This window comes from Salmo salar, chromosome ssa21 (genome assembly GCF_905237065.1).
Source record: "Salmo salar chromosome ssa21, Ssal_v3.1, whole genome shotgun sequence".
In the NCBI taxonomy this organism is placed as follows: Eukaryota; Metazoa; Chordata; class Actinopteri; order Salmoniformes; family Salmonidae; genus Salmo; species Salmo salar.
Genome location: NC_059462.1, coordinates 8,984,391 through 8,997,244, shown reverse-complemented (window position 1 = coordinate 8,997,244; position 12,854 = coordinate 8,984,391). Strand labels below are relative to the sequence as shown.

The following is a 12,854-nucleotide window of genomic DNA, read 5'->3' as shown; positions in this document are numbered from 1 at the left end:
GCCTTCTTTGCCATCTCTATCCATTACAAAGGATCTCTGCTGTTACGTGACACTTCCTACGGCTGCCATAGGCTCTCAGAAGGCGGCAAAAAGCTGAATCGTGGCTTTGCAGGCTCTGGCTGAAAAAAAAGTAGCGTTTGGGTAGTGGCTGGTTACAGTACTGTGAGACTCAGGCGCGTGCCCGCGTCGACCGAATGCTTTGTTTTCTTTCCTCTGTTTACCTAAACGGAGATTCCCGGTCGGAATATTATCGCTTATTTACGAGAAAAATGGCATAAAAATTGATTTTAAACAGCGGTTGACATGCTTCGAAGTACGGTAATGGAATATTTAGAATTTTTTTGTCACGAATTGCGCCATGCTCGTAACCCTGATTTACCATTTCGGATAGTGTCTGGAACGCATCGAACAAAAACGCCGCTATTTGGATATAACGATGGATTATTTTGGACCAAACCAACATTTGTTATTGAAGTAGCAGTCCTGGGAGTGCATTCTGACGAAGACAACAAAGGTAATCAAACTTTTGTAATAGTAAATCTGATTTTGGTCAGGGCTAAACTTGGTGGGTGTCTAAATGGCTAGCCGTGATGGCTGGGCTATCTACTGAGAATATTGCAAAATGTGCTTTCACCGAAAAGCTATTTTAAAATCGGACACCTCGATTGCACAAAGGAGTTCTGTAGGTATAATTCTTAAAATAATTGTTCTGCTTTTTGTGAACGTTTATCGTGAGTAATTTAGTAAATTGTTAGCAAATTCCCTGGAAGTTTGTGGGGGGTATGCTGTTCTGAACGTCACATGCTAATGTAAAAAGCTGTTTTTTGATATAAATATGAACTTGATTGAACAAAACATGCATGTATTGTATAACATAATGTCCTAGGGTTGTCATCTGATGAAGATCATCAAAGGTTAGTGCTGCATTTAGCTGTCTTCTGGGTTTTTGTGACATTATATGCTAGCTTGAAAAATGGGTGTCTGATTATTTCTGGCTGGGTACTCTGCTGACATAATCTAATGTTTTGCTTTCGTTGTAAAGCCTTTTTGAAATCGGACAGTGTGGTTAGATTAACGAGAGTCTTGTCTTTAAAATGCTGTAAAATAGTCATATGTTTGAGAAATTGAACTAATAGCATTTCTAAAGGTATTTGAAAATCGCGCCACGGGATTCAACTGGCTGTTGCGTAGGTGGGACGAATTCGTCCCGCCTAGCCCAGAGAGGTTAAAACATTAGACCTCTCACTAAAAAGGTGTCAGTCATACTTAATGAGGACCCCTTCCCGCTCTGATCCCGGTACCGGGATTTATTGACAAGATACCATGGCAGGAAATTCAAAACTGCAAGAATCTAATAATTTCAGTTTCTCAAACAATCAACTATTTTTCACCATTTGAAAGATAAACATCTAAATCAAACCACATTGTCCGATTTCAAAGAGGCTTTACGGCGAAAGCATAAAGTTAGGAGAGTACATTGAAAATAGCTGTGTGTAATGTTTTGTCAATTCAAAGACAGGCGTCACCAAAAGCAGAAAACTAGCTAAAATTATGCACTAACCTTTGACAATCTTCATCAGATGACACTCCTAGGACATTATGTTATACAATACATGCATTTTTTGTTCCATCAAGTTCATATTTATATCCAAAAACAGCATTTTACAGTGGCGGTGAAATTCAGATTTTTCCCCCCCCCCTCAAATGCTTCCGGTGAAGCAGCGTTACAATTTACAAAATTACTATTTGAAAACATTGGTAAATGATAATATTGTCATTCAAAGAATTATAGATTAACATCTCGTAAATGCTACCGCATTGCCAGATTTCAAAATAACTTAACTGGGAAATCACAATTTGCAATAAACGGGGTGCTATGCTAAGAACAATAGGCTAGGATATACAGGTTAGCACCATCTAATATCAATAATACTATTGTAAATAATCCCTTACCTTTGATTGATTATCTTCATCAGAAGGCACTTCCAGAAATCCCAGGTCCACAACAAATGTGGTTTCTTTCGACAAAGTTCATAATTTATGTCCAAATAACTCCAAGTTGTTCCAGGTTGTTAGCGCGTTCAGTAGGCTCCTCAAAATGTAGGGCGGGGGGGGAAGTCACGCCGAAAAGTAAAAAAAAAAATCTATTTACGTTCGTTCAAATATGTCAAACGTTGTTTAGCATCAATCTTTAGGGCCATTTTTAACGTGAAACATCAGTAATATTTCAACCCGACCTCTCCTGTGTTTTGAAAAATGTCTCGCTTCACATGAACGCGCAGGTGCGCGCAATAATGAAGTAACGACATCCCAGGGACGTCAAATTCTCTTCCTTGTCATCCGGTCTCTGTTCATCATAGACGCTTCAAACAACTTTATAAAGATCGTTGACATCTAGTGGAAGCCGTAGGAAGTGCAAAATGAATCCTTTGTCACTGTGTGATCTATTAGCAATGACTCAAATAGTACAGCCACAAAATTCTCATTTCCTGCTTGTATTTTTCTCAGGTTTTTGCCTGCCATATGAGTTTTGTTATACTTACAGACACCATTCAAACAGTTTTAGAAAATTCAGTGTTTTCTATCCAAATCTGTTAATAATATGCATATCCTAGCTTCTGAGTTGGTGTAGGAGGCAGTTAAAAATGGGCACATATTGTTTTCAAAATTCTCAATACTGCCCCCTAGCCCCAACAGGTTAAATCCAACCTGGTTTGCCAGCAAATTAGTAATAATGTTGTCTCGCCCCATGTTCAAGAATTGCCATTTTCCCTTTATTCAGATCACAACCGCTCACTTTTGGTTATCTGAAATCAAAATCTCCAATATATATATATATATATATATATATATATATATATATATATATTTAAATATATAAATAAAATATAAATAAATATATATATAAATAAATATATATAAAATATATATAAATATATATATATATAAAATCTAATATATATAAAATATAAATAAATATAATATATATAAATAAATAAAATATATATAAATATATAAAATATATATAAATATATAAAATATATATAAATAAAAATATATATAAAAATATAAAATATATATAAATAAAAATATATATAAAAATATTAACTGGCATTGAAAAAGTTCATCCATTCTTCTCTAGCTAATTAAAAATATCTCCTTATCTTCTGAATCATGCTTGCACGTCAGTACTGTAGCCGTGCTCCAAAGGGGGGAGGGGCAGTTAGCCTAAACACACAAAGATGTTCAGCTTGCAGGCAGACACTGGAATATGTTTGAGTGACAAAGTGAGGGCTTTGAATACGCCCTTTTGTGTTTTTTTTTTGTGTGGGACGATTAAAAACGTCCCATTGGCGCTACATGAAATGGTCACTTTTGCAGACACCTCAAATATTGCCACCCCTCCCACATCAGCATAAGCGAGAGGATATTAGACAGGTAAATAGCCGAACCTGGCGTAGGGCTGCCAGCGAGCAAGTTTTTACATGGCGAAATTGCAAACTAAAGTGCGTTTGACACTTGCGCCTCCTTAGCGCAAGTCGAAAATAGAGCCTACTATGTAAATGGGACATACGAAATGTACAGGCATACTAATTTGACATACTAGATAGTATGATGAGTATTGGGATGCAGCCTATTTGATTTGTTGTAATTTGTTTTATTCTGTACGTCAGCTGATTAATTTGTGAATAAACAATTATTTAAATGACCCACCTTAGTTTTTCAATTAGTGTGGGTTTAGTGCCAAGTAACTGACCCTTATCACACATGACAATACTTCAACAACTTTGTTCACATCTTGATTGTCAACTTCATACTCTTGCAACATGGCTATTGTTTTGAAATGTATCCTCTTGCCACAGAGGAAGTTGCTACCGTTGAGTAATATCTTATTTGTCACATCCAGCAAAACTCCCTATAATCCTGAGGCAACTGTAAATCAAACAGACAGAACATCACTGGCGGGTCCTTCACACTCGCATAACTCATACTCTCTTTCCCCCCTCTAATTACCCCTATCAGGAACAGCCGGGTGGAAATATGGGGAAAGAGGGAAAAGAGAACTGGTCCTCACTCAAATTATGATTCTCCTTCGAGCCGTGGCCCAGAAAGAAAGACTGTCCTAATTGGCAGCGTGAGAAAAAAAGGATGACAAAACATACAGGACATTTTCTGAGCACACAAGTGGAAGTTTACGGGGGGGGTAAACGAGAGGTAGGTTCTCTCCAAGGGCGGGATGCCCTACTGGTGTCTCTCGCTGCACCATGGGAGAGGCTCCAGTCCTTCACCAATGAGGAGTCATCCGTGCCCTCTTTCCTTTTTCAGTGTCATCTTAATGATCTTCACCATTTTTATAGTGGTCTTCAGCCCCAAAGCACAAATGTTGCATCAGGACTCTGGAGTTTGTGTGTTAATGAAAGATTTACAGTACCTTCAGAAAGTATTTAAACCCCTTGACTTGTTACACATTTTGTTGTGTTACAGCCTGAATTTAAATACCCCATAATGTAAAAGTGAAATTATGTTTTTCAAAATGTTTACAAATTAATAAAAAGCTGAAATGTCTTGAGTCAATAAGTATTCAACCCCTTTGTCACCGCAAGCCTAAATAAGTTTAGGAGTAAAATGTCCTTAAAGAGTCACATAATACATTTCATGGGCTCATTCTGTGGCCTATAGTGTTTAACATGATTTTTGAATGACGAAACCCCATCTATGTACCCCATGCATATAGAACTCTGTAAGGTCCCTCAGTAGAGCAGTGAACACAGATCAAATCACAAAGACCAGGGAGGTTTTCCCATGCCTTGCAAAGAAGGGCACCTATTGGTAGACGGGTAAAAATAAAAAAGCAGACATTGAATAACCCTTTGAGCATGGTGAACTTATTACACTTTGGATGGTGTATCAATACACCCAGTCACTACAAAGATACAGGCATAGACAGAACAATGAGCCAGATATTTCACCGGATGTACAGTGAGGGAAAAAAGTATTTGATCCCCTGCTGATTTTGTACGTTTGCCCACTGACAAAGAAATGATCAGTCTATAATTTTAATAGTAGACTTATTTGAACAGTGAGAGACAGAACAACAACAAAAAATCCGGAAAAACGCATGTCAAAAATGTTAATTGATTTGCATTTTAATGAGGGATATAAGTATTTGACCCCCTCTCAATCAGAAAGATTTCTGGCTCCCAGGTGTCTTTTATACAGGTAACGAGCTGAGATTAGGAACACACTCTTAAAGGGAGTGCTCCTAATCTCAGCTTGTTACCTGTATAAAAGACACCTGTCCACAGAAGCAGTCAGATTCCAAACTCTCCACCATGGCCAAGACCAAAGAGCTCTCCAAGGATGTCAGGGACAAGATTGTAGACCTACACAAGGCTGGAATGGGCTACAAGACCATCGCCAAGCAGCTTGGTGAGAAGGTGACAACATTTGGTGCGATTATTCGCAAATGGAAGAAACACAAAAGAACTGTCAATATCCCTCGGCCTGAGGCTCCATGCAAGATCTCACCTGGTGGGGTTGCAATGATCATGAGAACGGTGAGGAATCAGCCCAGAACTACACGGGAGGATCTTGTCAATGATCTCAAGGCAGCTGGGACCATAGTCACCAAGAAAACAATTGGTAACACACTACGCCATGAAGGACTGAAATCCTGCAGCGCCTGCAAGGTCCCCCTGCTCAAGAATACATATACATGCCCGTCTAAAGTTTGCCAATGAACATCTGAATGATTCAGAGGACAACTGGTGAAAGTGTTGTGGTCAGATGAGACAAAAATGGAGCTCTTTGGCATCAACTCAACTCGCCGTGTTTGGAGGAGGTGGAATGCTGCCTATGACCCAAGAACACCATCTCCACCGTAAAACATGGAGGTGGAAACATTATGCTTTGGGGGTGTTTTTCTGCTAAGGGGACAGGACAACTTCACCGCATCATTTGACGGGGCCATGTACTGTCAAATCTTGGGTGAGAACCTCCTTCCCTCAGCCAGGGCATTGAAAATGGGTCGTGGATGGGTATTCCAGCATGACAATGACCCAAAACACACGGCAACAAAGGAGTGGCTCAAGAAGAAGCACATTAAGGTCCGGGAGTGGCCTAGCCAGTCTCCAGACCTTAATCCCATAGAAAATCTGTGGAGGGAGCTGAAGGTTTGAGTTGCCAAACGTCAGCCTCGAAACCTTAATGACTTGGAGAAGATCTGCAAAGAGGAGTGGGACAAAATCCCTCCTGAGATGTGTGCAAACCTGGTGGCCAACTACAAGAAACATCTGACCTCTGTGATTGCCAACAAGGGTTTTGCCACCAAGTACTAAGTCATGTTTTGCAGAGGGGTCAAATACTTATTTCCCTCATTAATATGCAAATCATTTTATAACATTTTTGACATGCGTTTTTCTGGAATGTTTTGTTGTTATTCTGTCTCTCACTGTTCAAATAAACCTACCATTAAAATTATAGACTGATCATTTCTTTGTCAGTGGGCAAATGTACAAAATCAGCAGGGGATCAAATACTTTTTCCCCCTCACTGTATAAACGAGAAGCATACGGTTGGCGTTTCCACTCACTACCAAATATGGTGATGAGAGGAAGCCCAGCGACCGGCAGTGGGAGAAGATGGATTTTGACCAACATTCTGCTAACTTTGTCATCGATGAAAGATTTGATCTTTACAAAACATGTATCCTGTTTGCAACAAGGCACTAAAGTAATACTGGGGGGGGGAAAAAAGAAATGGATCTAAGGATAGGCAAAATCCTAGAGGAAAACCTGGTTCAGTGTGCTTTACAACAAACACTGGGGGATGAATTCACATTTCAGAAGGACAATAACCTAAAGCAAGACCAAATCTACAATGGAGTTGCTTACCAAAAAGACAGTGAATGTTCCTGAGTGGCATAGTTAGTTTTGACTTAAATTTACTTGATAATCTATGGTAAGACCTGAAAGCGGTTGTCTAGCAATGATCAATTTGACAGAGCTTGAAGATTTGTTTTAAATAATAAAAATGGGCAAATGTTGCACAATCCAGGTGTGGAAAGTTTTAAAGAACTACCCAGAAAGACTCAAAGCTCTATTCACTGCCAAAGGTGCTTCGACAAAGTGAACACTTATGCAATGATATATTTCTGTAATATATCTGTTTCATTTTGTTTCATTTTTGGTAAACGTACATGTTTCATTCTGTTTCATTTTCTGTAAACGTACTAAAATGTGTCATGATCATTTTTGTCATTATTGGGTTTGTGTGTAGATGGGTGATGGGTAGATGGGTAATTCAGGCTGTAATAACCAAATGTGGAATAAGTCAAGGAGTATGAATACTTTGAAGGCACTATGTAGCCAGATGAGAGCTTACTTTCATTCCAGTAAAACACACATTTTCAACAGTGCATAGACAACAATAACCTAGCAAACTACATACTGTAGGTTGTCACTCAACAAACAAAACCTAATATCACACAAACCATTTTTGCATTTGAATGATGAAGGTGCCGCGCAGATGTGCAAGAACAGGCCATCTACCTCTCGCTGGCCAGCGCTCAAAGCTGGGCACAGTGTGCAGTTTGATTACAGTATGCTACTGATATTGCCTGCAAAATGACTTGTAGATCAATGACTGTCAACACAGTTACATGCTTAGTTGTGACATGCTAAGTTGTCACAAAATATGAGGTATTTTCTGAATGTATAAACCATGTAATATGAGCAACAACAAAAAAATGGAACACCCTTTGCACTTCAGTATGGTGGTTTGACAGCCTTCTCCAATCCCTCATGAAACAATTTGGAACATTGCTGTTTAAAGAGCATTGGCCTTGCTGATTTTAATAATAGTTTGGCTATACTTACACTCTGAAATGTTTGAATATTAAAAGAAAAACATTTTGAAAATAGAGCTACTGTGATATGACCAATGGAGACCATGTGATATGATTAAGCGAGTTGGAAGATAATTCTTCACATTGTTTCAAATGAAAGGTTCGACAGGATGTATTCTCTGCTTGGCAGTTTTGCTAAATGTTGTTGTCCAAGGCCTTTTCCATTTAGATGCATTGTCATGGGTAAGAACACTTTAGTAGTAGTACTTGGCAGCTAAAAGCTAAATTGCAGTACTGAGAGTGCCATTGCATCATACCCCATCATCAGCCCCAAGTAGTATCAATTCACCACACCAATAAACGGGCAAAAGCATAAGTAAGATCAACCTTTGTGCAGCCCTTATGTTTTGGCAAAGTTCTGCAAAGCCTTGGGAAATGCTGATGGCAAATAACTTTAACGCCAAAGTTTATGGCACTGTCACAAACCTATTGCCATGTTTCTGAGTATGTGTTCTCACTCGACACAGAAGAGCCTTCAAGCTCACTATGTGCTACCTAAGAAGCAGGGTTGTATTTGCTGAAAAAAAATACTGTAGTTTGCAGTGCTCATTTTGTTTGCGTGCAACAGAAGCTAAGTGTGTACAGAAGGGTGTGACTGACACATCTATTGTGCAAATAGGCCCTAATACTGCCACCCATGTGTGAGTGGCACCATTCAAAACAGATTCAAAGCCATACGTCCACAGAACAATCCAATAACATTGTGTAGGCTTTTGGACACGAGTACCGCAATTGTCACATTATTGACATAAAAGTCACAATGGGCACATTGTTAGTGGATGAGGTAAGATCCTTATGAGGGCTACATAACTGCATTACTGTCACCGAGTGAAATCACAGGGCCTTACCGGAGTTGGCTGGCTCCAGGGCGGCCTGCCCCACGTCCACCTGGTGATAGTGGTGGATGCAGACGCGGCTGTCAATCTGGTAGAGCAGGGCCGGGCACAGGTAGGTGAACTGGCTGGGCGAGATGTGGGAGTCTGGACTCAGGCCATAGTAGTTGAGGAGCTGGGTCAGATTCAGACACTGGAGATGGAGGAAGGAAGAGATGGGGGACAGGGGAGAAAAGGTTCATCACAAACAGTACCATGTCATTACACATCCTTTATTACTCAGTTTATGCAAATCCGTTTAATAATAAAAAATAAATAAATAAATAAAGATTTGGTGTATTCATCATACATCAAATAAATAAGCCCCACCTCCTCATGCTGGTGAACCACGTCCTCTTGATGCCTGGGCAGGGCTGGCACCGGGAACGTGGGGCTCACATGGGGCCCACCTGCCGCCCTCTTCCCCCTAGGCGCAGAACTAAGACTGTGACCATGCACGTGGTCATGTTCCTGACTGTGGTTATGGTGGTCTTGGTTTCGGGCCCACTGGCCTTTGGGTTTCCTTGGCCTCTTGGGCTTGGATTCTGGAGGTAGAGTAAGTGGGGCAGAGGGCTTGGCAATGGGGACCTCTGAAGCCTCGGCCCCTGGTTGCTGCTCCTGGCGGGCCTGTGCCGGGGCTGTGGATGGCTGCTCTTGATGTGCTTGAGAACTGTCTGTGTTGTTTTGTAAGTGATGGGGGTGTGTGTGGGGTTTGAGGTCATGATCATGATGAGGCCGAGTCTTGTTGCTGTAGTCTTCATGGTTGAGCTGTTGGCTCTCTTTGCGTTTGTGCTCTTTGTCTTGTTCGTAGTCATGATTGTGTTTATGATCATGAGTGTGGTCACTGTCTTTTACTGGGCTGTGGTCATGGTCATATTTGTGGTCGTGATCCTCCAATGGACCAGCATCTACAGTGGGACTGGCACCGGTCGCCAGTTTGTTGCAGGGGGAGTGAGTTGGCCCTGGATCTGTGTGTGGGTGGTAGTGTGTGTGGGGCCTCCCCCGTGTATGCTGGTGTCTGTGCCCATGGCCATGCCCTGGCTCTTCGTGGGTAGGCGAGTGTGAGTGGAGCCCTTCCTGGACCTCCAGCAGGTCCAGGTGGGCAACGTGATCGTGGCCCAGCTCCTCATGCTCCAAGCCTACCACCTTCACCTCCCCCAGACCCAGGCTGAGCAGCAGGCTCTGGAAGCCACGGAAGTCCAGCTGGCCGCGCTGGCCGTAGCGCCGGAACAGTTGGTGGATGTAGAAGCGCTGCTCCAGCTCTAGCACCTCGCCGGGACTCCCCTTGTTCTGCGCATCTATTTCCCCGCCAGACCCTCCGCCCACGTAAGGAGCCTGGGAGATCTGCAGGTCGCTGTGGGCGTGTTCGTGACCATCATGTTCGCCAGCACCGCTATGGTCACCTTGGTGATGGCCGTGGTGATGGTGCTGGCTGTCGCCGTGGCAGTGGCTGCACTGGTGGAACAGGAAGGTGAGCACACATAGGAAGCAGAACTTGGTGTGAGCATGGACCCGCATCGTCTCCCCGCTATGACACACCTAAAATGGGTAAAGAGAACACGAACACACACACACACACACACACGTAAGAAACTTTGTTATAAGCCTAGAAATTGATGAAGTAGCTACTCAACTGATCTCATAATAACCAATCTGATTTAAAATAAAGACTGGACAAATAGGCTTTCATCCAATTGCAGCCTGAGCACAATAAGCTCCCCAAAGAGCTAGCCGGAGAAAGTGTGAGAAATTTGTTTTTTTCCTTCATGTTTTTTCGCCAGAGGCAGACATAGCATTCCAGTCAAATGATCTTCATAAGATCTCCAAAGAGGCCTGGGGGTAAGGGGGATGCTAGGGAGTTGTATAGGAATAGCTAACTGCAAAGACCAGAGTTACCCTCTTTCTAAGGCAATGGGGATTGTTAGCAAGGGTACCCTTGCTTTGATGCTAGAGACACAGACAGTGCTGGGGACAGACCCCAGACACAAAAACTGAAGAAACCAAATTACAGCGAGCATTGAAACCCGTAGACCAGCAACCATATTGAAGACACAGATTGAAAGTATACAACACTACCAAATTACATTTTCAAAACATTGGTAGTGGGCTGTGTCCTATGTAATTTATACAGAATTCATCTAATTACACTTTTTAAAGTACCAGTCAAAAGTTTGGACACCTACTCATTCAAGGGTTTCTTTATTTTTAACACTGTAGAATAAGTGAAGACATCAAAACTATGAAATAACACATATGGAATCATGCAGAACCAAAAAAAAAAAAAAGGTGTTAAACAAATCAAAATATATATTTTAGATTTTTCAAAGTAGCCACCCTTTGCCTTGATGACAGCTTTACACAATCTTGGGATTTTTTCATCCTGCTTCCCCTTGAATGCTTTTCCAACAGTCTTGAAGGAGTTCCCACATATGCTGAGCACTTGTTGGCTGCTTTTCCTTCACTCTGCGTTCCAACTCATCCCAAACCATCTCAAATTGGGTTGAGGTCAGGTGATTGTGGAGGCCAGGTCATCTGATGCAGCACTCCATTGCTCTCCTTCTTGGTCAAATAGCCCTTTCACAGCCTGGAGGTGTGTTGGGTCAATGTCCTGTTGAAAAACTAATTAATTATAGTCCCACTAAGCACACACCAGATGGGATGGCGTATCGATGCAGAATTGTGTGGTAGCAATGCTAGTTAAGTGTGCCCTGAATTCTAAAATAAATCACGGACAGTGTCACCAGCAAAGCACCCCCAGACCATCACACTTCGTCCTACATGTTTCATGGTGGAACCTACTCTGCGTCTCAAAGACACGGCGGACGGAACCAAAAATCAAAATTTAGGACTCATCAGCCCAAAGGACAGATTTCCACTGGTCTAATGTCCATTGGTCGTGCTTCTTGGCATCCTTTAGTAGTGGTTTCTTTGCAGAAAGTCAACCATGAAGGCTTGATTCATGCAGTCTCCACTGAACAGTTGATGTTGAGATGTCTGTTACTTGAACTCTGAAGTATTTATTTGGGCTGCAATTTGAGGCTGGTAACTAAGGACCTTATCCTCTGCAGCAGAGGTAACTCTGGGTCTGCCTTTCCAATGGCGGTCCTCATGAGAGCCAGTTTCATCACAGCGCTTGATGGTTTTTGTCAATGCACTTGAAATTTTCCGGAATGACTGACCTTCATGTCTTGAAGTAATGGATTGTTGTTTCTCTTTGCTTATTTGAGTCGTTCCTTGCCACAATACAGACTTGGTCTTTTACCAAATAGGCCCATCTTCTGTATACCATCACTATCTTGTCACAACACAACTGATTGGCTCCAATGCATTAAGGAGGAAAGAAATTCCACAAATTAACAAGGCACACCTGTTAATTGAAATGTATTCCAGGTGACTACCGCATGAAGCTGGTTGAGAGAATACCAACAGTGTGCAAAGCTGTCAAGGCAAAGGGTGGCTACTTTGAAGAATCTCAAACATAAAATATATTTTGACTTTTTTGGTTACTACATCATTCCACATGTTATTTCATAGTTTATGTCTTCATTATTATTCCACAATGAAGAAAATAGGACAAATAAAGAAAAACCCTGGAATGAATAGGTGTGTCCAAACCTTTGACAAGTATTATATACTTTTGTGCATGTGGCCACCACTTCAAATTAGTGGATTTGGCCATTTCAGCCAAACCCATTGCTGACAGTTGTATAAAATCAAGCACACAGCCATGCAATTTCAATAGACAAACATTGGAAATATAATGCCCTTACTGAAGAGCGCAGTGCATTTCAACCTGGCACCTTCATAGGATGCCACCTTTCCAATAGGTTCTTCTAGAGCTGCCCCAGTCAACTGTAAGGGCTGTTATTGTGAAGTGGACACGCCTAGAATCAACAACGGCTTAGCCGCGAAGTGGTAGGCGACACAAGCTCACAGAACGGGACCGCCGAAGTGAGTAGCCTCTGGAAGCAACTTCAGAACAAGAACTGTTCGTTGGGAGCCTAAGATCACCATGCGCAATGCCAATCGTCGGCTGGCGTGGTGTAAAGCTTGCCGCCATTGGATTCTGGAACAGT

The 12,854-nt window shown here is 41.7% G+C and overlaps 1 protein-coding gene across 3 annotated transcripts in view; it reads right to left on the bottom strand.

Annotated features, from left to right (window-relative positions):
• Nucleotides 1-12,854, bottom strand: part of slc39a10 (solute carrier family 39 member 10) — a 73,768-nt gene that overhangs the window by 38,318 nt on the left and 22,596 nt on the right. For all 3 annotated transcript variants that reach the window (XM_014163912.2, XM_014163913.2, XM_014163914.2), the window contains 2 exons: nt 9,109-10,317; nt 8,755-8,932 (listed from right to left, as the gene is read on the bottom strand). In XM_014163912.2, the coding sequence (XP_014019387.1) occupies nt 8,755-8,932; nt 9,109-10,317 (1,387 nt within the window). The remainder of the gene's footprint in view (nt 1-8,754; nt 8,933-9,108; nt 10,318-12,854) is intronic.